General features: G+C 51.3%; 1 protein-coding gene across 5 annotated transcripts in view; it reads left to right on the forward strand.

Moving 5' to 3' along the window:
• LOC108549320 (uncharacterized) overlaps positions 1–23,538 on the forward strand; it is a 39,415-nt gene extending 15,877 nt beyond the window's left edge. For 4 of the 5 annotated variants that reach the window (XR_001890308.1, XR_001890307.1, XR_001890306.1 and 1 more), the window contains one exon: positions 23,060–23,538. Coding sequence is in view for 2 of the 5 variants with exons in the window: in XM_017902649.1 (XP_017758138.1) it covers positions 23,060–23,259 (200 nt within the window). In the remaining 3 variants the exon portion in view is untranslated. Of the gene's footprint in view, positions 1–18,933; positions 19,542–23,059 lie in introns of those variants that run through there. The other variant, XM_017902651.1, reaches the window with a different exon arrangement.
• The last annotated feature ends 484 nt before the right edge of the window (positions 23,539–24,022 follow it).

The raw sequence follows: 24,022 nt of genomic DNA on the forward strand, positions 1-24,022 counted from the left end.
GCGCGTCCGTTACGTTTCTCCCTCTGGGGTTCTTCTGGTTTCGATGTCTGGCCAACCTTGGTTGCCAGCTGTCTCCCGTAGGAGCTCCGAAATATCGCGTGGCACCAACGAGAAAACAAGATCCGTCCCTTTTCCGGGAAACTGCCACAACGCTCTGGCGGGTCCTGCTCGGCAGGAACGTCTCGTCATTCTTTCCCCCTTGGTTCCTCCGCCGAAAAAAAGAGTCCATCGACACGGACGATTCCACGTTTCGGAGCGTTCGAAATTGAACGATTTCTCCCTAATTTGCAAGTTAAATAGTCGCGTATACACTTGGTACAGGGGACGCACGGGCAAACGATTGCGAAAGTATACGCAATGCGTCACGTGTTTCGCACAGGGGAACCTGTCGCTCCGGAACACGTAACGACCGGTACTTGTGCATTTTCAATATCCAAGGGCGACCGAAACGCGAAAGTCGCGGGTGTGTGCATCGCGTGTCGGCGCGAATACAGGCAAGTGGAAACTTTGGAAAATCGAACGAGATACGGACCACCGCGCGAGGCCGAGTTATCTTTTCGCGAATCGTCCGGAAGCTTTGTCTACCGGTCGGTCGATGGGTCGTCCTCCTCGTCGTCCTCCTCGTCGTCCTCGTCGTCCTCGTCGTCGTCGTCGTCGTCGTCGTCGTCGTCGCGGTCGGTACGTAGCCACGACGAGCTACTCTCCAGCGAGCAGCAGATGACCAACTATAGGCGGCGAGCTTGCAACGAAATTTCCTTTCGATAGCGACACACCTCGCCGGAGCGGGTAAACAGATTCTCGGCTGTTTACGTGCTATATACCTATCGGTTACGTTGTAGCCGATCGAGCGATGCGCGCTTGGTTCGCGAGGCAATTAGAACGTGGATGCTGGGAAAACGTCGCTCGTGTCGGCCACGGTTATTATATCGTCGAGCATGCACGGTTTCCGGTAACGCAGCTTTTTGTCGCGATTCTTCGTTCGAATTTCCGTTCGCCGAATCGTATCTCTCTCTACGGAAACTCCAGATAACGCCGGAATCCGTAATTTTCCCGCTCGTTACGCGCTAGCCTTCTTCGACGTTAACGCGAGATTCGATGTCGCGAGAGGATTCGTTCTTAACCTCGAATTCGCCGCGATAAAGCGCTCAGCTCCGGTCGCTTCTTGATAAATCGACGCGCGGCGTTCCTCCGGAAATAGCGAACGTCTACGTTTATGTCAGTCGAACGTTTCACGAGGCGTTCGAGGTAGACATTTATCGACGCGATAACTTAGTAAAATTAACACCTGCCACGGGCAAGATATACCGTGTTTTGATTAGGAATAAATAGAAGGTTCAAGTTCAACCAACGTATCGAGAACGAGTCTTCTCGTCTTCTTACCGATCTCTCGTATCCGCCGGTTTCCACGGCTCCTACCTCCGTCTTTGCGCGTTCTCGCGAGGACCGACTACGTATTCGTTCTTCGGATTCGGGGAAAAATTTTTCGATCGATTTCGCGGAACGCGCGCATCGGACACGACGGAAAGTCCCTGCGATTTTCGAGCGCGTGTCACGAAACGTCCGACCGATGACGTGAAAAAATTTACGAATCAAAATCTCTCGTACGAAAAAATAAAAGAGAAAAATAAAAAATTAAAAAAAAAGAAAAAAAAAAAAACGTACGTAGATACGTGTGTCGGAAACCGCACGTGTCGCGATGCCCAAAAGTTATCGAATTTTATCTCTTACTCTCTGTTGGTCGCAGTCTTGGTTATTCGTGCTGCCTTCGTTGCGAGGATGCTTTTCGGATCGAAGCGATACGACGAGCGATCGAGAAAGTTCGGCGGACCGCCATTTCCGATCACGCGCTAATTCGAATGCGAACGATGGACGGTACGCAATCGCGAGTCCTGTGAGATTTCGCGGTAATATCCGAAATTTCGTATGGCACGGACGAAGGAAAAGTGGCAACATCCACCGATAGACTGGCCCCGCTTTCGCGGAAATTTCAGCGACGACTCTGTTGCGATCGCGACGATTGCGATATAAATTCGTCGGACAGCGAAGAACGTTCGATCCGGGAAGGAACGCGTGTCCGATTTTGCAAGCGACGAGGTTTCGCAAGCGTGTTACGACGAAGCGTCGTAGCGAAGAAATGGCCGGTCGATATTAATTGTAAACACTGCCCAATCCGCCATGTCAAAAGTATACAAAGGATCGCGAGGAGGCTAAATCGAATCGAGCAAACGATTGTCGCAACTGTATCAAATAATAGCGGATTTACATATCGCGTTCGGTGTGCACGTGACAATTATTCATGTAATCCGTTGTCATCCTAGGCCTGCTATATTCGTATGATAATAACCAATATGAAATTCTCTTCGCGTGTTGACACTGGACTACATGGAACGGTTGGGGATCGTGTGCGGCATCTTTAAATTTCGAAATGAACCTATTTACATCGAAAGTACCTTCGATTCCTTCGATGCCCTCGGCCAACGCCGAAAATCGAATCGGACCGGTCGCGATTATTTCGCCGTATCGCTCGATGCCTGAACGCGAGAGAAGTTGGCCAAAAATCAATATCGAGCGTACACACCGCACACACCGGCGTAAATAGATGCGAGGTTTACAGTTTGCGCGTATGCACCGTGTATACCTTTCCGCCTAGGTCGTTTGGAAATCCCTCGAGTCACCGAGACTAATTTTGAGTCCCGTAGTTCACGGTGAAGTTGCGATCAGCCGGCGTAGCGTCTTGTTTTAGAAAGCAGAAATTTGCCTTATTTAGTAGGTTAAACTAGAAAATTCGGTTTGACCTCGATTTAGAACGACAGGCATAGCGTGTCAAAGTCCTTAAGTAGCGGCGAGAGGTTTCCATCGAGCCTGCTGCACACAGTCCGAGCTCTCCCACTCTCTATAGTCCGTTCGAAAATACCGACTAGGATTTTCGCGGACTCGAACTGCTCGAAACGGGGATATTCGCCATCGGCGAAAAGAACCGCGAGTTTCGGCCGCCGAAACTCGTTCCTTCTCTCTCTCTCTCTCTCTCTCTCTCTCTATCTATCTCTCTATCTCTCTGGCATCTGTGCTAATCTCGACGCGTACTTGCATGGAAGGAAAATGCGCGACGTGTTGAGCGAGACGCGTGGTCGGGACTGGGAAAAAATCCGTGCGAAGCGCGTTGAACGCGATTTCGGGGAAATTGAGTATTTTGCGCAGCAGCTTTCCACGCGTCGAGCGTGTCGTATAATCGAAGCGAAAAACCGGGCTGGGACTGGCGTATCGCGTGCAAATAGCGACCAGGGGGGAAAAAAAAAGAGAAAAGAAGGGAACGCGCGATCAAAGTGCGAAAGCGAAGCAAAACGGATCGCGTCGAGGTAACTTTTGACGCGCATAAACGAAAAATTGGTTTAATCGAAACGGTGTGTCGCTCGGCGGTTGGAGAACTAAAAAGCGATAAACCGTTCGGGATATAATTGGTGTAAAACGCAAATTCCGGTACGAGGTTGATCGATAACGTCGCGCGTTGGTATAGTTAGACTTTGACGACTATGGGAATAGTGGGAAATGAAACAACGATAAACTATCGACGCGCGTTGCGTTGCATCGCGTCTCGTGTCGTCTCGTCTCGTCTCGTCTCGTCTCGTCTGGTGTGGTCGCGTCGCGTCTAGCGGCGTAATTTCCACGGACGAATAAAGATATTAAATGCAACGAAATTTTACAGGTCGCGTAAAATCCAAAGTCAGCATTTTTATGTAAAATAAACACCGGTGGCCCGTTTGAAATAACGATAATTAAATTCGAACGAATCGTAATGGACCTTTTTCATTTTAATGTTTCGTGAAAACAAAATGTACGCCTGAAGTGCCCTTTCGAATATTTGCATCCCGCGAAATTCCATGGAACAATACGCGGTCGTGAAAATGCACGTGAAAAATTAACACAACCAATTTGCCGCGCGCCACAGTTAATTCTGTTACGCTTCGTCACATAAATTCGCCAGAAAACCACGATACTACCAGCATTTAATTCCAACAATGGAATCGCGATATCCTGTAAAACGTGTAAGTATTTCTCGATACGATCGTAATTTTCGAGGAATCGTTTATAATTTCCCTACTCGCCGGAACAAACGAAAAACGGGACGGGAAAGCTAAATTGCGCGTAGGATAATTCGTTTACGCGGCCAGACCGCTAGGAAAATGCGATTCTTTAATTCGAAAAATATTACGTAGAAAAAGAGGTACGCGCATGACCGCGCGGATCGTTTGCACTTAGCAAAAACCTAGCTGGATGCGATGTAAAAAAAGAGGCAAACGAAGTATGTCCGTTACGTTTAAGCGCAAACCTTTAGTTTCTAAGCCCGGTGAGCAACAGGTTGCGCCATTGTGACAACTTGAAAACTCCGCTTCCACGAATATTTTCAAAATTCTTTCTCTCTCCGGTCCTTTATGCGGCTTCGCGTAGAATTATTCTTCATTGTTTCCCGAGTTACGAATTCTCTCTCGCTTCTTCTCGCTGTACTTGAGACGCTGACGAAAGAATTCCAATTGCGCAAAGCTTTTCAATTGGAAAGAACGCCCGGAATAACCTTTCCCTGGTACGCACGCTACTCAAGGACTTTAATGATTATTACTTACGCCTGGCCTGACAGCCATAGTCAGAAACCGAATTCCTTTGTTGCCCACGGGAAACCCTGTGTTTTCCGACTCGCTACCTCTACCTTCTCTCTTCGCTTCTCTTCTCTTCTCCTCTCTTCTCCTCTCCTTGCTCCGCTTCGGCCAACGATCAACCGGTCCTCGCGGTCTTCGTCGGGAATAAGAGAAAAGAGGGGCAGAGAAAAGCGGGAGGGCGGGGGGTGGGAAAGGTGGCGGCATGTATCAACGAAATTGACCTACATTTCGAGTTCGATAATCTGCTAAGCCGTAAAGGAAGCGCGTCGCGCTGCTAGCCACGACTCGAATTTCGCGCGACCGATGGCGCTAAGCGGATTCTACGCGGATCGGCGAATCGGTTGACGTAATCGCGAGTAGCGCGCGGAACGTGGTCGTGGAAAGTAACGAGCGATTCGGCGAAATGGAATGAACGGATCAGAACGAGCGTGGAACTAACGAGTAACGAGTCCGTTTAAAATGGGCCCGAAAGGCATCTCTCGAGGAACGGAGAAAGGTGCGAACGCGTGCGCATCGGCGCGATGTGCAGCGGCGTCGCGGCGCCGAATCGCGCCACTGGCCCGGCATGCGAACACCGAGCCGACGACGAGTCGGCGACTGGCGAGAGAGAACCACCACCGCACGTGGATTCGCGTGTGTTGTATACTCGTAGAAACGACGATGCGTCGTCGGTTAACTGCGATGACATTCGAAATGTTTAGACCAGAGTTTGCGAGCCTCTGTTTGTGTGTGTGTGCGCGCGCGCGCGCGAGTGCCTGGGTAGCGTGGAATAGGCAGAGAGCGGATGGATAGGTCGCGACAGAGAAGAGGGTGCCAGCCGGCAGACGCGGAGGGGTTCACGCGCATCCACGCTCATCCACGCACGCACCGATGCGTTTCTGCATACGTGCAGTCGCGCGATCGCTCGCCCGCGCGCATGTTAACAAAATGGCCGGCAGATTTAGACTTACGTAACAACACGCCTGCGTTTACCGAACGCGGTCCGGTAACTTGGTCCCAAGCTATTTCGCTTCCGCGACACTCGCGGCCGTGTCGATGGGAGGGGGAGGAGGGGAGGAGGGGTGGAGGGGAGGAAGGGAAGGGAAGGAGGAGGAGGAGGAGGCGGAGGAGGAGGAGGTGGAGGATCGACTAGAAACCGACGTGGAATCTACGTCAACGACATCGACCGACACGCCTGGTAATTGGAAATTTTAGCGAATCATTCGTGTCGTAATCGCTAGTCGGAAAATTCGTTCGCTCTCATCTCGCCTTTTTTCCCCCCGATATAAAAACGCAAAAAACTCGCTGCGCCTAGCACGACGAATTCATTTGGATCAACGAGTCGCTTCAAGGGTCAGCATATTAAGGCTTACGTAACGGCTTCACGTGTCGAAGACGATACGTAGCGTCTTTCTTATCGTTGGCTAAAGTAGCGGTTGAAACGGCAGAGAGTATACCCGGTGGCGTTGCTGATTTCTCGGAGCATCGCCGGCGATTCTCGCGGGTCGTTTGGAAAACTCGTGAAACCCGTGCGCGATGTTCGGGGCTATACGACGCACGATATCGCGAGTTGGCCTAGCGGTATCGATTCGATTCGTAGCGAGTACGCGGCGCGACCGTCTTTCCGTCGCGCGTAAAATTTACCCATCCAAGATCGACTCTAGTCGTGGCAATCGCTTAAAGGATTCATAGGAAACTGCCAGTTGTAGACCGACTCGCGAAACTTTATATCGAGTCGTCTGAAAAAGCACGGCTATAACTCTCGCGATCGGAATTCGTTTCGACGTTTTGTTTTGTTCCGCCGCTTCGGTGAGACTTGTCTTTCCAGTAGGACAGCTCGGGCTACGTCGCGATTAAACTTTCAGACGTTCCACGCGGCACTTAGCATAAAATGCAGCTCTACGCGACGTGGAATACCGTGTTCGCGCGGGTAAAAGTGCGCGTCACACATTCGCGGCCGAAACTGCCCGAGCCGGGGCGGAATTAGCGAAAATGATGGGTAAGATTTAAGCTTGCGTAACTTCACGTGTTCCCCGCCTAGACAAACGTGTCCTCGACTGAAAGTCTTCTTCGAGTTATTTTTATCCGCGCTACGCACGTACCTGCAGGTCATATCGGGTATTCGAAATGTTAATTAGTCGCGGAAACGTATGGATCAGTTAGACGCGAGATGCAAAGCAGTTGGATCATCCAGTCCTGTCCGTTGCGAGAACAAAGTTGCGCGTTCCACGTTGCGCGCATACCTCGAAATGCGCTCTCTCTCTCTCTCTCTCTCTCTCTCTTTTTATCCTTTCGCGCGTTTTCGCGGTTCTTCCCCTCGTTTCTTCCTCGCGTCTTCGAGATGTCGAAAAAACCGAGTGGCAAAGACGAAGAGGTGCACGACAAAGCTCGTAGGAAGCGGCATCGTGCCATTAGATACGGCAGGATGCGCATCTAGATGGGAATACAGATCGCGTTGCTTTACTCTTCGAATCGTGCTGCATTTATTCATCGAAGTACGTCCAGAATGGAGGAAATGTAAAAATATACGTTTCGATCGTTGTCCGTGAACGCGTTCCTCGCGTTCGACGCGACGAATCTTTCTCTCTCGTCGCATCGATTAATTAGCAAACGTGAACGGGATCGATCGTTTCTAAACCTGGACAGAGGACGAGCGTCGGTGGAGTTTGTCTCCGCGTTAATAGCTTGCGGATCGTTCGCTTAAATACCACGCGTACGCGGCCTTCCGTTACGCGTACCAACAGCCAATCGATACGTAGCGATCGTATAGATCCGATAACGTCGACGAATATTTTCGTCAACCTTCGCACGCGTACATCCAACGGTTTGTTTCTCGTTGCAAGAAACGTCTCATCGACCGTGACGAATAATCGTGTCAACGTTGTCGCTACCAATACCCCGGTATCCACGTGCCATTTCCGAGCTGTTTCTCTTTCGCGTAGATACAACCGACATACCGATGCACCGCGTTATCCTATCAAAAGTCTTTCCTTTCTCTCCTCATCGAGCCACGTTTACGAAATCCACGCGAAAAATCGCCTTTTCGCGCAATTTCTGGCCAGTCGTCGTCGTCGTTGTCGTTGTCGTTGTCGTCGTCGTCGTCGTGGTCGCGATCGAAGAGGATAAAAAGGAATACTTTGAACCAGGATCACGTTGCGTAGGTTATCGTCCAAATCACTCTTTGGAACAGCTAATGGACCAAGACTCTATTAATATCGATAATGGGTAAAATCAGGCCAATAAGCGGCCATGGTACTGATCGTGTTCGAGGATACGGTGTCTACGTACAGATTAACTCGCAGCACGGCACAGCGTCGGTTTGCAGAGTAAACGATCGACCGACGTTCTTGCGAGACTCGTTTCGTCTCTTTCTACCTCCCAACGCGCATTCAAACTGTTAACTATTCCAATGGATACTCGTAAATATGATTTGAAAAGCGCATTTTAAACGCGACTTTAATTTACCTAGTTAAAAGTATTTGTTACGTGCTCCATTTCCAAATATCTGCCGTTCGTTTCGTTGCTTGTCTCGCGAGACACGGAAACAAAAAGGTGGGAAAAAGGCGGAAAACAGGAAAGGAGGAAAAATGGGAAAGAGAAAGAAGGTTGAGAGAGAGAAAGAGAGAGAGAGAGAGAGAGAGAGAGAAAGAAAAGGTCGGACGTTGGAAACGAAATAATAATTTTCCCTATTCTCCCCGGTTTCGTCTGTGGACGGTGGTGTTCGCGTTGTTCGTAGTACTTATTAAGATCTTATCATCGGTGACGTAAGTGTTGGACTGAAACATAGCACTGTAAGGCTAGGCTGTTCCACCAATTTTGCTGCTTTTTGCCTCTCTTACGTCACTGTACAGCCACGCAAAAAGATTTCAAACAAGATCGACGTCGTCGAATTAATCGTTACAGCATTAAATTAGACGCTTCTGCGCACTAGTGTCGTTTTACTAGCGTGCACCGGAGTACTCGCTCTCGTCCACGATCATCTTCGAGATTTAATCGATGTTTCTGTAACTTATTTGTAATCCCGTCGCTGCGAAGTAGCTTTTCCATTACAGATTATACGGAGCATGGTAACCGTTCCATAAGCTTCGAGTGCAACGGACGTTCGTCAGCCGTAAAGCAGCGTTTACTAATTATCGCAGCTGCCATTGACACGCGCTTAATAATAGAACACCGAAATGTTATTAATCGTAAGTAACTCGGTGCACGGAGACACGGAGGAGATTCGTCGGGAAACGTTGGTCGGTTGGTCGGTCGGTCCCATCGTTTTTCCGCCATTCAAAGAATCCGCGAGATTCCCCGGAAAGGAGCGTATCAAACTCGATCGGTTAGCCACTATCGAGCAACTTTCGACGAATCCTATAATTAGACGCTTCGGAGAATTTGCGCGGTCGCGCGATTTATCTGTTCGAAGGATCTACACCTCGCGAGAGGTGTATTATCTTTCGAAACTTGGGAGCAAACGCGTGGATAGCGGTCGGCGTAAAACGCGCTGTTACACGGAACGTATTACTTCTATTGCGCGTCGTACGGGCAACGCTTGAACTTGTTTCGGCGCAGTCGCCGAGCTGCTAAATTGACAATGAACGATCATGCAAATTAGCCTGTACACGAAATTGCGAAGTTGAAAACGGAGGAAAGACCGACTCTGGTGGAATACTGGCACCGGGGAAACGGCAATGGCGATTCTTTTCCGCCACCCTTCCCCCTCTTTTACACCGAAACGGTGGCACCAATGACGATAATCGACGTTTTAATATACGCGGTTCTCGAATGGAAGGAGAGTTACGGCACGGCGCTGTTTGCACCTGACGGATAAATTTGTTCCTCCGGCAAAAGAGAGATTTTTCTAACCGAAGAGACGGGATTGGCGCGTGACGCGTGACCGTCGCGTCGCAAAAATTTCGCTATCCTCTGCCGGGCGTTGTTTCTAAATTATCTTTACCCTATAGCCGTAAATTTATCTGGCAGCGGTATTTCGCGATTGCCGCGAACACACGGCCGAGTGGAAAAATCTGAAGCGACGAAATTAACTTTCGCCAATCGCGAACGGAGACTCGATTATTATAGGTTGCGCTTCTCCGGAGCGCGAAGCGAGGCTAAACAGAGAGTGCCGCCCTCGTATTTTCCTTCCTACGATTTCGCGTTCCACTGCTGCACCGCCATGCGAGTTCCGCCACGCGTCGCAGCTGCTTTTTTATCGATTCTTTGGAGGCCTCTAAGCCTTCCGCCGCCTTCGCGTTGCTTCGAAATTCTGCTACGACCGTGCCCCCCGCCCCCGTCGCCCCGCGCCTCCCGCGCCCCCCGCGTTTGCGGCCACGACGTCGAATTAATCTTTACATTTATCGCCGTACGCCGACACACGCCGCGCGCGCCTAGCGTTTCCAATCTGCCCTTGTTTCTCGAATATAATTACGTTTCGTCGACGAGCAGGCATCGGCAGTTCGACGCGATATTTATATCGACAGCGACGTTCGATCGAATTACATTCTCGGCCGGTGGCCAGTGCCGTTACCCTGACCGTCGACATGTACACGCGTCGTACGTATCACGTTTCCGGCGGAATCGTTTCCGTGCATCGCGCGCCGACTCGCGTACGCTCGCGCGAGGCTGCGTGCGTGCGTGCGTGCTTGCGTCTAGCTCGCGACGAGCGTGGAGCGTCGCGCGGGTCGGGCGTCGAGCGCGTAGAGTAGCGCGAAAGATGATGAAAAAGAGAAGGGGAGAAGGAGCTATGTTTTTGCGTCAGGCAGTAATGCACGCAAGTGCATTTCGTCGGACGAGTCGCGACGCCCGGAACGTCCCCATTCTAGTTCGACTATCTACATCGCTATAAGTTTACGTAACCGCACGAAACCTGTCAGCTGACATTTTGGTGCTAACCAATGCTGACTATTGTCTTTCTCCTTCTGCGCCTCGTTCTCCTCTATCGCCGGTTAACTGGTCGCCTCAATTTCTAACATTCCGACCGACCGGCTACCAACGGACGTCTGTCCTTTCGCGAACGGGCTCGTAGTATGTACTCGTAAGTAAATACGTGCATCGCGACTCGCGTACGCGCGGAACACGAAATAGCACTGGTAAGAGGAGAGACGCGTTCGTCTCTATCGGAAGCTCGACGAGATGGCAGACTGCGCGGGGTGGCAGAGGGCTGCCGGAGGGCTGGCAGGGGGTTGGCAGAGGGTTGGCAGAGGGGCGGTAGCGAGGTCGTAGCGAGTTTCAAGAATTCCGAGATCAGATCGGATTATCTCGAAGCAGATTAGAGCCGAGAGGGTAGAGTGCACTTCCAAAAATCGGATCGCGCTAGATAGTTGGCCGGGGTTGGCCGGGGTTGGCCGGGGTCTCTGTCGGGAACGTGGAATTTTCCGGCGTTTATTTTCTCTCGTCACGCTCTTTCCTCTCCTACCCTTTTTTCTATTCACCTCGGGCATTCTCTCCTTTGGCTGTAAACGATATCGCGAAGAAAAACCAGTCGGGGAATATATCTTGGTTCTTCGGAACATGTCCGTCGTCGCTTCCTCCGTTAATTGATACAGTGTTTACGAAACCGTCCAAGGGAGATATTACCGAGTTATTATATTTCACCGCGAGCACCAGGCTTTGTCTCCGCGACGAAATTCAACAATAAGCCTCTTATCGGAGAGAGAGCTGCTCGGCGAAAAGAAGCGCGTGCCGACGATCCTGTCACCGTCGTCGTCGTCGTCTTCGTCGTCATCGTCGTCGTCATCGTCGTCGTTTTCGTGGTCGACGTCGACGCCTCGCGTTTCCCAAAGTATACACCGCGACCAAGGTAATATTCACGGTGCGCGTTATTTTTCGAAACGCGTTCTTGAAAGGTTGATCGTTCGATACGCACGGTAAAATTCACCTTCATCCAGCGGCGTGACGTGTACGAACAGCGTGCTGGAGTCAACAAGTTGTTCAGCCGGACCACCCCTTCCCCCAACTAAATCCCACTTCCTATAATTAATAAACGTCATGTATCGTGGCAGTGCCGAGCAATTTAGATCAGAGTCGATGCGTCGCATCAAGACCTCTCGTCGGTCGGTTGATTTTCAAAGCGTATTTCAATTTTTGTTTCTCTCTTCGTTATCGATTCGCGTCTCGCGCCTTTTATTTACCAGTCAATTACATTCGCCAGGATTTTATTGGCCGTCTTGCACCTGACGTTTCATCGTGCGTTTTGTCGATTTTGTGTCCAGATCAGTTCCCCTCCTCTCTCGCCCTGTCTCTCACCCTGTCTCTCTCTCTCTCTCTCTCTTTCTCTCTCTACTTCCTCGCTCTCTCGCGCGAGCTCCCGCGCCCCGCAATCGTGCTCCCCGCCGCGCCGTCTCGAACCAGACGGTGCCGCGCTATTTATTATATTTTTTGACGCTCGTTCGTGGAATAACTAAGGGGAAATCTGTCGGAAAATTGCAAATCGAAGGGAAAAGAAGCGCGTGGCGCGACGAAACGCGCACACGGACAGGTGTGTGCTATGTAGGTATCCGTATTCGTATAGATATAACGGCATTGTCATTTTGCGTGGTAGCCGTATCGGTCGCGTATAGCTTTGCAGCATTCCTATACCCCAGCCCCTGGAAGGGTCAACGTCCTTTTACCTTTCGACGAAGCAATGGAGGAAATATTAATTTCAAGGTTTTTTGTCGAGCTTTCCCGGCCATGCTTCCTCGATATTGGCAAAAGCGGAACCGAGGAAGAGTTCGCGGCAGGCCGGGACATTAATTTGCAAAGTCGTAAACAAGACGGCTGCTGTCGATACTTTTAATAAAATGCTAGTAATTAAATTGTGCGGGGATCGGTAATGGTTGGACCGGTCCGGATCGAAGGACGTGCCCGGAGAACGTACGGAGAACCGAGTGGTCGTCGGGTGAAAGGTAATATCGAACTCGTATTTTAGGTAGACGAGAGGTAGGTAGGTAGGTAGGTAGGTAGGTAGCTAGCTAGCTAGGTAGGTAGGTAGGTAGGTAGATAGGTAGGTAGGTAGGTAGGTGGTGGCCGAGCCAAGAGAAAGACAGAGAGGGTGAGCGAGAGAGAGAGAGAGAGAGAGAGCGCAAGAGCAGTGGGGTCGTAGGGGAAAGAAACAAAAAAAAGTCTGGTGGAAACAAAAAGGAATCCGCGCGTCTTTGGGAGTAGTGTGTTAGTTAACCCCCACCATGCCGAGGGTGTCCGCTCGCGACAACTCATCCCTGCCGCCCCACTTCGCTGCATTTCCCTCGCCACCCCGCCCGACCCCACACCACCTCCTTCCACCTTTCTTTCTTTCTCTTTCTATTCCATCTTTCGTGTCCCTTCTCCGCCTCCGGTTTCCTATCTCCTCGTTTCTGAAATTTTTGAATATCCGATCAATAGGTAGCTGCTCGCAGAGAAAAAAGGAACCGAGTGGGGAGGTATCGGATGGGTGCCGCTGCAACTCCACCACCCCTATCCTCGCGATTCGTCGCGCTCTTCAAGACCGAGACGTATCCGTTTTTTCTTCTCCGAGAACGTCCGACCGATCTCGCTCCCTCGATTAATTGCCAGCCAGCCATTCGTTCCACCGATAAGGTATATATAGTACGCGTACCCGTGTACCTTCCCTGTACATCGTCGCATCGATACTTCTTCCCCGCCGTTCGCTGCTCGTAGAATCCTCGCGTTTCATACGTAACTCGCGTATCGACGAATCGCCGATGAAGACACGCGGTGGCTATAGCGCGTGGTCGGTGGTCTCTTTAAAAATTTCCTACCCGTTTCGCGGTAGTAAGGTTTCCCCGTGCGCCGATGCTACCAACGCCGAAGCTTACTACCCTCGAGCTCTACCCTCGTGAAAATATTATTTTTCAAAAGTTCCCGTCTCGATCGCGCGCTCGTGTACGGCCGTTGCATCGTTGTGTGGCATGTGCTAGAGAAACGGTCGGTCGTCGCCGCGTCTTCGGTAGACACGCGAGTACGAAGGTAACCATCTGCCGTCATCGCGCTTCCCTTGCCTCGGCCGGTTATTCTTACGGCAGGAAAGGGACAATAATCGAAGGAGAGCGCAACGACGAAGAAATTTGCGGATACGATTCATCCCCACGAGGCGAATCCTCGTGTCGCGTGGTTGCCCGCACCCGTGTCGATACACCGGTTAAACGCCGCCGGTTGAACGCGCACCGGTGCACCCCCGTCGCGACGCGTGATTTCGGTAGATCGGTTCCGGCGCTAATATCGGCGTTTAGCCGAACACGCGATATCGCGAGAGGTTGCGGAGGAGTTGGGTTGAAAAAGTCGCGTGTGCCGAGGGACGAGGGAGGGGGGGGGGGGGGGGGGGGGGGTGGGAGAGGGTGGTGGCGCGCGGAGGCTGGGCACTTTCAAACTTTCAACACCGTCGTCGCGGAAGCCACGCATTTTCATTTACCAAAAACGCGAAGCATAATAAGGGGGAAGATAAAAGTAAGCGTCAAAGCGGTAGAAGCGAGGCACACGGAACCCTCGAGGGGTCCCCGGAAAACGAACCCGCGAAACACGAACGAGTCGCGGTGCAGCGGTGCGGGTGCAACGAACGACTCTGCTGCACCGGCTGCAACCATGTCGAACGCGCGCTTTTCATACCACCAGCCATCCAGTCATCGTCTTTACGCTAGGCTTACAGGGGCCAGAGGGGAGAGGGGGCCATGTTTCGAAGCGTTTTATAATTGAGACCGTGCTGGAACGGGGGAGGCACACGGTCTCGCCGGAGAGGACGGGGGATCGATAGCATTTTTTTCGGGGTTGGAACCCAGACGTGTACGTAGCGAAGGTGGCCGAGGAGAAGGGGCTCGGAATCGTGTGACACATCCACGCAGGGACTGATATACCGTGCTACGTCGTCGCCGGTTATGTACGTACGAGGGAACAGCCGGTAGAGGGTAGGAGGTACGGCTGCGGACCGCGGCAGGGTGGTAGGAAAGTAAGCAGGGCGGGAGGGAGGGAGAACGGGCCTGGAGGGTCGCTCCAGCAGGCTTGCTTTTCGACAAAGAGGCGACGACGCTTTTTTATAATTGCGTTTTTAATTTGATGGATTCTTTGATGCGTTTCGTCGTATACTCGAGTCTGCGCGGAAGAGGGAACGACCGACAGAGAGAAAGAGAGAGAAGCACGTGCGAGGAAAAGGGACGAAAAACCGTCGGCAGTGGAAGAAAGAGAGCAAGAAAGAAAGAAAGAGAGAGAGAGAGGGGGGGGAGGTGCGGGGGATGCGAACACGTATGGAAGTGTTGGCATACGTGTACCGTAGGGGAGTAAAGAAGAGAAGAGAAAGAAAGTGGAAAAGAGAGAAAGAAAGAGAGACAGAGGAAACGATAGCGGCGAGATAGAGAGTACGACGCCGGCGTCCACGAGAATTTTTTTCTGGCCCAACACGAAGCCCCCTTTTCCTTTAATCGCTCTTTCGCAATCCGTGTAACGCGCACGCATCTTCGTCTTCGACTGCGCACCACTTTTCGGCCGAGAAACCGAGTTTCGAGTATGCCCAACTGCGCGTCTATTTCGTCTTTCTCTTGCTTCGTTATATCTGCCACGAATTCTCCGTTTCCCTCGTTCCCCGACCGTTTCGAGGGTCAACCGGCTAAATTAATTTCAATCGCGTTTGTCACGACCATTTCCGCCGGACTAGATTTTCCGTCCCTTCGAAAATTTCTCCCTCCGTCGTACCGAACGCTACACGCGTGTTCGTACCTCTTTCTCGAGACGACTCGTCGCGTCAAAGGGAAGATCGAATAACGTCGCCTTCTAGCCTTGCACCGATAAAAGTTACGCGACCAGGAAAGGGGTTGTTTGCGTCAGTGTATGCGCGCGAGGAAAAGAGAGCGAGAGAGAGAGAGAGAGAGAGAGAGGGAGAAGAGAATTCTTGTGTGACAGAATTTCGACGAAATAGAAAAATTAGGTGAAAATATTTGCCAGCGTTCCGTCGACTAGGACGATCAGTGAAAATGACAGGAAAATTCGCGCCGATAGTTAACGACGCGATAAACGGGCATAATGTGATCTGAATTTGCCGCAACGTGATACAGATTTAGACTTAAATCCAGTGTACCGACGCATTGACCTCATTCGACCACGTATAAGGATCAAGCGAACAAACAAAGCGAATTGAGCTGGCTCATCCGATGACGTATAGAAGTGGTAGAAAATTAGATCGCTATAGCTCATTAATGATCGCTCGAACGTGAAATAGCTCCGTGATAATTTAATCGTTTCCTCGAGATTAATCGTTGACCGTTTACTTTATAAATTTTTCAAAGCAAGCTCGTAACTTTATGACGTTTCGATCGCGGTTCCGCTTCTAACGACATCAATCTGCCTTTCGTTTTGAAACGACATGATTCGCAGCACGAGCTTTGAGCACGCGTATTTAACTCGGCAATGTGAGCAGTCACGCGTTTTCGAGTTTTTCGAACAGCGGTGGAGAGCACGCGGATGCAACGAAACGATTTTTATTGCATTTCGCAGCGTGGAATCCCAGCTGGAAATTGCGTCCAGTGAAACGTTTTGTTTTACAACGATCTCGTTCTCTCTCCCTCCCTCTCTCCTTTCTTCCTCTCTTCCCTCCTCTGCTTGTATTCACTGAACAGATTTTTTACGCTTTTTCCCGACAACTCGTTTTCACGGTGGACATCATCGCAATCATCGGGCTCAGATCGAGTCGAAAATCGAGATTATCCTATTGAACGCAACGAAATTTTAATGCGTTCGATCGCGTTTCATCAAACCGTCCAACGACGTCGAATCGATCATCGTCGTCGTCGACTAGCTTTTTCCTATTTCTCCATAATTATCCGCCTAACCCCGCGGTGTTACTCGCGTCTCGAAATAACGCGCGTCCAACGATAAAAACATTCACCACCACGACCAGCACGCTTCTAATCTAGTCGTACTCTGGACGCATCGCGCAAATCTTCTACGCAGCTGTGTACCGCGAGGTATAACCGTGTCGCAGCGTTTCGATCGGTTATTATCGATGACATCTGCGACGCTCGATGTATCTTTGGGTGTTGCACTGGTTTCTCGAGCGTAGGGCAATTAGGAAGCGTAATTAACGGATGGAGAAAAGTCAATGTCGGAGGATCGTTTCGAGTGGCGAGTAGATATTTATTGCGTTCGGTGTGATGTCGCCGTAAGAGATACGGGCTAAATCTCACGCCCGTCGTTTTATACGAGCAAGAAAATGGCGTCTCAAGTGTTAGGGGTCGTATCCCTTTTACGCTGGGAGTCGGTATGAGCAGCAAGAGTCGACGAAGGTGTCCAAAGTGTGTTCGTATCGGCGAGCGAGAGAATAAGAAAAAGGTGTAGCGAAGAAGAGGAAACGCGCGAGAAAGAGGGAGAGAGAGAGAGAGAGAGAGAGAGAGGGAGAGAGGGAGAGGAGAGAAGATAAGAGGCAAGAGAAGCGGGAGCCTAAATTTAGTAGACATCCAAAGTATAGTCATGGAAGCGTGCAAAGAGGAGGAGAGACGGAAAGAGAGAGAGAGAGGGTGTGTGTGTGTGTGTATGCGTGTATGTGTGTGAGAGAGAGAAGGAGAGAGAGCGAGTTCGAGGAGCATCACAGTGGCGAGAGGAGATGTACGGAGAACGGGGTGGGGTAACTCTGTGCTTTGGTGGCAACGGTTTAGGGTAGCAAAAGGAGGATACCAGAGGGTGGAAGCGGCGGAGGTTGGGAGGAGGGGGAGCGGAACGAACTGTTGCTTCCCCGAGAACCATGTCGTGCTGGTACTTCTAACACAGGATTCTCAAGAGCCTCCAAACAGGATTTAAGCGTTCTCACCGGCCACGAGGAGTATCGCTTCCAGTATTCCATACAATTTCCCTCAAAACGTTTCTCGATTCTGTGCCTCCTCTTTGTTGCCTCGCGAGTTCTCGTTTCTCATTTGATTTCGCGAAATTAGTATACCGATCTTGCGTCCTTTTATCGCGTGCCGTTCGAACGAATACCGTTTTTCAAACGCAAAGCGATTACGCGCGTCTAAGGTTACCTTTGAATTACCTTTGAGCGCGGAGAAATGTAAAGAGAAAACGAAGAAACAGAGGAAAAAGGGAACGACGAAAGAAACGAGTAACGAACGCGATACGTAGTCTGCGATCGCTGGGTTGTTCGATGAATTAGCCACGGGGCTCTATATAGACAACGAGGTCGAAGAAAGTAGCAAACAAACAGATGGAAAACTGGGGGCGTGGTGGAAAGAAAAGGCATAAAGTCCTCCGTTGCACCCCTGTTGCTCGTTACACCCTTCGACTTCGCGGTTCTATTTTCCACTCTCCTCGAAAGCTGCCTCGCAAATGGAAGAACCGGTACGCGAACCGGGCTGTCGACATCTCGATTTTCGACATATTCGAAAGTTCCGAGACTCGAGCGTTGACGATCCTTTAAGGAAACCGCATTCAAAACGAGACGAACGATTTTTGTTTCGTCGGATTCGAAACTCGCTGCAAAACCTGGTTTCTCGAGTATCGCGTAAATCCGAAACGCAAATAAAATGAAATAAAAGAAAAAAAAAAAGAAAAAATAGAATAAAAGAGAGGAGAAAAAAGGAAAAAAGAAGCACGACTGCACACGGAGATACGACGTACACACACGTCGAGTTGGCTTTCACCGTACACGATTCGAGAGTATCCTATGCCAGAATTTAAAAATCTTTGCAAACCCGAACACGATTTTGGGGGTGCAGTCGACCGTTCATCGTTCACAGATTCGATCAAAAGAGGTCGAGCGCGACGAGGGTTTCGTGGTCAATTGTGTCACCCTCTCTAAAACAACCGGACCAGAATCTCGCTCGCACATTAATGTTTCTTTTTCCGTAAAAAGTCAGTTGCTTCGTAAAAAGAATTTTTACGCTCTCGCGCATCGTCCTTCCACGGTGTTCGGTCAAATTGAAAGTCAACGGTATTCCCGTGGAAGAACCGTTCGCGAGGCGATTCAAAGAGCACAGGTGGGCTTTAAATATGACCGTCGAAGAACGTACGAAAAACGGGGTGCGAAAGCAAGGGAGGACCGACCGAACATGTAGCGGACCGAGAGCGTGTGTGGCCCGAAGGGTAGCAGCGTCGGGAGTATGAGGCGACTGGTAGATGGAGGATACTGGACCGGAGAAAAAGGAAGAGACGCGTCGCGAGAAAGAGAGCGAGAGTAAGAGGGGTGGTGTCGGTAAGGGAAAGAAGAAAAAGAGGCCGTGAACGAGTATGCGTGAGAGGATATACGCGCGGACGTATGTGTGCCGAGGGTAGAGAGAAAGAGGAAGAAGAAAAAGAGAGAAGGCGAAAGGGAAGGGAAGGGAAGGGAAGAGAAGAGAAGAGAAGAGAAGAGAAGAGAAGAGAAGAGAAGAGAAGAGAAGAAGAGAGCAGGAAAGAAAGAGGAGGAGGCGAGGAAGGACGTAAAACAAAGTAACGACGAAATGCACTTCCCCCTTTACGCCGTGCCTGGCTCTCGCCCGGAGGGAAACGTCGAACGAAACGTTAAAAACTGGGAAGAGGAATGAGAGCGCGGGGGTGCTAGGTGGTGGCTCGTCGGTCGGGAGGGTCGGTGGGCCCCGTGGAGGCGCAAGGCGGAGGGTTGAGGGTGGGTTTGCTGTGGCAGCCGGGCCACCCTGGAAGGGTGCCGGGAGGTTATGACAGCCGAGGTATTGAGCGGATCCTTCGTTAAAAAAACGAGAAGCACCGTGCTGAGGCGCGTGGAACAGAGACGGAGATGAGAAGAGAGAGCGAGAAGGCAAGAGGGAGAAAACGAAAGCGAGCGAGGGACTGAGAGTGAGCGGGAAAGAAAGACGAAAAAGGAGAAAGAGAAAGAGGAGCAGCAGTTGGGGGAGATGGAGAGAGAGTGCACGACTGCCGTTGCCGCCGCCGCCGCTGCCGCCGCCGCCGCCGCCGCCGCCACCGTCGCCGCTGTTGCTGCTGCTGCCGCTAGAACCGCCGGTGGAGGTGGTCCAAGGGGTGAGACCAAGTAACCGAATCCAACGCACCCTTGCCTCGCGCCCATTGCCTCCCCCCGACAGAGAAAAAACCGAGTGCACCATCTCCCCCCACTTCTCTTCCTTCTTCTCCTACTCCACCATCTCCATCTCCACCTCCTCATCCTCATCCTCGTCCTCATCCTCGTCGTCCTCATCCTCCTTCTCGACCGCCCCTGACTGCTCTTCCTGAAGCAGTCCTACCCTCCCTCCTTTGCCGCGACTATCTTCCTCCCTCGTCGTCGTCGAGTTTCTTCCGCCACGAAAAAAAATACTCCGACTTCGAATGACGTTGCGCGCCGGCCTCCGATCGAATACGATGCAACGCGAATCTTTCCGCTTTGACGAAACGCTCCGCGCTCTTCCTTCCTCGCGCGTCCACCGCTTTCCGATTACGTCTATTAATCCTCGCTATTACTAGCAACCACCAGAACCCTCCGTCCTTCTGACAAACCGCCGACATATTTTAATTACCAACCCGTCTATCCGAAAATTCCAGTTGCTCCGCGTATCGATCTCGCCGATCTTTCCACCATTTCCTTCCGATCGATACACCTTCTATTCCATTTCTCCTACCAAATTGTCCATTAACTATACGAAATCCTATCGATCGAACGAGAATGGCGTGTCTGGAATCGCGACGTGTCCTATTCGCAACAAAGCGAACGATGATCAACGGCCGACCGATTTGTAAGCGCCGTAGAGGTTCAGACGGTTATTAGAAAGTACGTTGGAATCGCGATTACGTCGGTTCGAAATCGACGGGACCACGCTGATGGCAAGACCATTGGCGGCGGAGATGTAGAAAAGAAAACACGGATGGAAACGTCCGCGTAGCTGTACTTAAAGAAGAGAGAGAGAGAGAGAGAGAGAGAGAGAGAAGGACAACGAGAGAAGGATAGGGTGGAAGATGGGACAGGGGAATCGAGACCGTTTGTTCGTCGACGGAAATGCAGGCTGGACACGGAACGACGGAAAACGAAGCGAGTGTGTGCGAAGCACTCCCCGGATTCGCGTAATGGGAAAATCGATTAGGAACCGAGCGAGTAAGGTGACCGTCCAAGATGTACGGATACACCACGAAGAGTTGTTAGCTCTTCTACATCCGGGGAATTAAACGAGTCGTGGAAAAAGAATTTTTGGAATTCAATCGAATAGGATAAAATTCCGTCACGACGCCGCTCTTCGGCAAGCCGATATACTTTGACGAAACTCGAAGCGACGATCGCGAATCGCGATTGACGCGATTGCGAATTTGAAACGACTGGAAAAGAAAGGAAAGAAAAAAAAAAATGGAAGAAGAAAAGAAAAAAAATTCGACAAAGAAATACTTAATATGACAAAACTCGAGCATCTTAGAACTGCGACCACTTCGAGGTACTCTGAGAGTCTAGTCACTTTTCCCTCGCCCAGCATGCCTGCGAAGGTTCAATGACATCGGTAGAAGCTCCCGTACACGTATACAGAGGCGCATCGAGCTGAAAGTGGAACGCGTAGCAAAAGCGTTCGCTTTTTTTTTCCGCTTTTCTTTTTTCTTTTTTCTTCTCTTCGAACGATTGGGAACGGTTGACGGGAGATCGAGAGATTATGGGAAAATGCCAGGGAAATTCCCTTAATTACTCGAATACCGCTGCCTAAATAATCCCGGCGAAATCCCCAGTTCTTCCGCGAGTAGTAAATCCGTGAAAGTTTAATGACGCTAGCGAAAACTTGGATGCATCCTCGCACGACCCTCGGAAAATGTGGAACAAACGTAGTAGACCCGCGGAACAGAAAGTCCCGTGTGTTTCATCGATATTGTTCGTATAGGCTTACCTAGCACGAGTATCCAATCGATCTTCCCAGCGTCAGTGGTATCGCCGTACTAGCCCACGGCTAACTTCTATTCATCGAACGGCGTCCATGCGCGAGTGGAATATCAACAGCGAGAATCAAACGCTTTTAACGAACGCTACCCGCTCCGATTTTGATCATCTACACCGTATGCCGTATGGACGAAATACTATCGATCTTCCTCCTCTTGTCGAGTAGATTAAGATCGATTCCAACCCTGTCCGTGCTAACACGAGCCTCGATACCTCGCGTTTATAGCAAAATTGTCAACCAACGAGGATACGTTACTTCGAGGCAACACCGGGCTCGTCGATCTTTCTGTTATTTCGACAAAGTATGTACACGGTGGAACGAGACGCGAGACGCGAGTATCGCTTAAGAACGAAAGCGTTTACCATGTACACCTGTGCAACCTCGACCACCGCATTAAGGTTTAAACGAGATCTTCCATACTTTTGCGTCGGAAGACTCGAGTCGTGTTTCCAAGTCACCTACTATTCTACGAGACACGTCTGTGCCTCCTCCGTGCACGTGTTTGCGAATGTACGCGCGAGCGCGCGCGCGTGGGTGTGCGTGTGTGCGCGTATGTGTGTATGCCTGTGTGTACGCGCGTGTGCATGCATACGTAGAGAGACGCGGACACGCCGACCGCTACCCCGTTCGTCCGCGTCGTCTGTTAGCACGTGTAACCGAGAGTTACTTCAAAGTTTCTCGGAGCCGAGAGCGAATGGAAAGAAAGGGAAAAGGGCGCGAGGCGGAAGAATGCAGCGGCGTGGGTAAGAGGTAGGGGGGAAATAGAGGAGCAAATTAGAAGATGTTTGATTTTCGGCGACAAAGAGGAAGTTAGTGCGTCAGTAGGGCGGGTGTATCTCGACGACAAAGGCGATGGAGCGAAGGAGTTTCGCGATGAACGTAAGAGAATCAAGGGGCTGGCAAGGTAGGACACGGGCGAAAGGGGGCGAGGATAGAGGGAACCGAGAAGGAAGGAGGTGAACGGTGGACGAGAGGGGAATAGGGCAAGTAGAAAGGACGAGGGTGTCCGCGGGGGCGGATGAAAGGACGCTTACCAGCTACTACCTATTGATCGCCAATTCTTTTTCTCTTGTTGCATATTAGGCGCACTCTGCCTCCTCTCTCTTTCTCTCGGCGGTGCGCTCTCCCACCCCCTTGCTGGCGTAGAACGCGCGAATCCGCCCCTATAGCTACCCTCCGACCACCCTGCGCGCCTCTTCCTCTTCCTCTTTCTCCTGCCCCTCACCACCCTCCATACTCCTACCCTTCCTGCCCATATCGCGTCACCGCGCGAGAGTGCGAGCCTCCCCTACTACCTTCCTACCTACACCATCGGCCCTGACGTTCTTCTTAACGGCAATGTTTCATTTCGAGTAGCGGCACCCTTTCCGTTTCGGGGTGGGGCCAACACCCATCGCTTTTTATACACGCAGGTGTCGCTCGATCCTTCCCCGCCGAGGTGTGTGTTCGTCCGGTTTATCGGATGAAAGATCGCGATCGCGATCGGTATCCAACGGCGTATCTCGCGCGCGCGTATACCCCCACGAGATCGACCATCTCCATCGATCCATCGATCCGATCGATAGCGTTTATTCCGCGATGCTCGATGTTATCACGCGGAAAAACTAACGAATCCATTCCGAATTTGTGTTACAGGTAACGTCCGATCGAGTGATCCGCTCGAGAGGAGGTCGGACGAAAGGATCGGAGGGGTGAGGGTGAAAGGCAAAATCGGTCGAAGCGAAAGAAAAGCAAAAGAGGAAGTAAAAGGCAGGACCCGCCGGCGGCGACAGACTGCACTCTCGCACCGTTCAGGGCGCAAGCGTGCACGTATGTTGTGCGTTTCCGTGCCCTAACCCTGTCTCAACACGAGAGAGTAGTCGTTTCTCGGCGTTCTCATCCCTACTCCACCAATATCGCCGCCGTTGCCGCCACCGTTATCGCCACCGCCACCGCCGCCGTTACCGCTACCGTTACCGCTGCCGCTGCCGCCACCGACACCGTCACCGACGCTGCTGCTGCTGCTATCGGCTCACCATCCCTCCAACGCTCGCGAAGAAGCACCGCCAGAGCCGACGTAACGACGACGACGACGACGACGACGACGACGACCACAACAACAACAACAACAACAACAACGAAGACGAAGACGAAAACGAAGACACGGACGAAGACGAGGACGACGACGACAACGACGACGACAAAGATTAGGAGGAGAAGAAAGACGAAATCGAGGGCGATAAATAGCAGCACGACGACGATCGCGACCGTAAACGCGACGGTGACCATCGGTCTTCCACCATCGGTTCTCGACGAGTTTGTCCGGTTCCGGCGCACGTTACGTTACGCGTGACGTTGTATCCAACGCGCACGTTAAAGCGGCAGTGTGCACACGCGTTATCTTAACCCCTCGCGTCCTCCTCACGCACGCCTCGCGTTCACGGCGCGCGTTCAACCACGAAGGAACATCGGTCGCGATCGTCGCGGAAAAAGTACGACGAACGGAATTGAGAGAAGCGGAAAACCGAGAGAATCGAGAAAATTGAGAAAACCGGGAAAGCAAAGGCAGAGAACGAAAAGGGGGAAAGAGGAGAAAGAGGGGGAGGAGGAGGGGGAGGA

Source organism: Eufriesea mexicana, unplaced genomic scaffold (assembly GCF_001483705.2).
Source record: "Eufriesea mexicana isolate 0111107269 unplaced genomic scaffold, ASM148370v2 scaffold1837, whole genome shotgun sequence".
In the NCBI taxonomy this organism is placed as follows: Eukaryota; Metazoa; Arthropoda; class Insecta; order Hymenoptera; family Apidae; genus Eufriesea; species Eufriesea mexicana.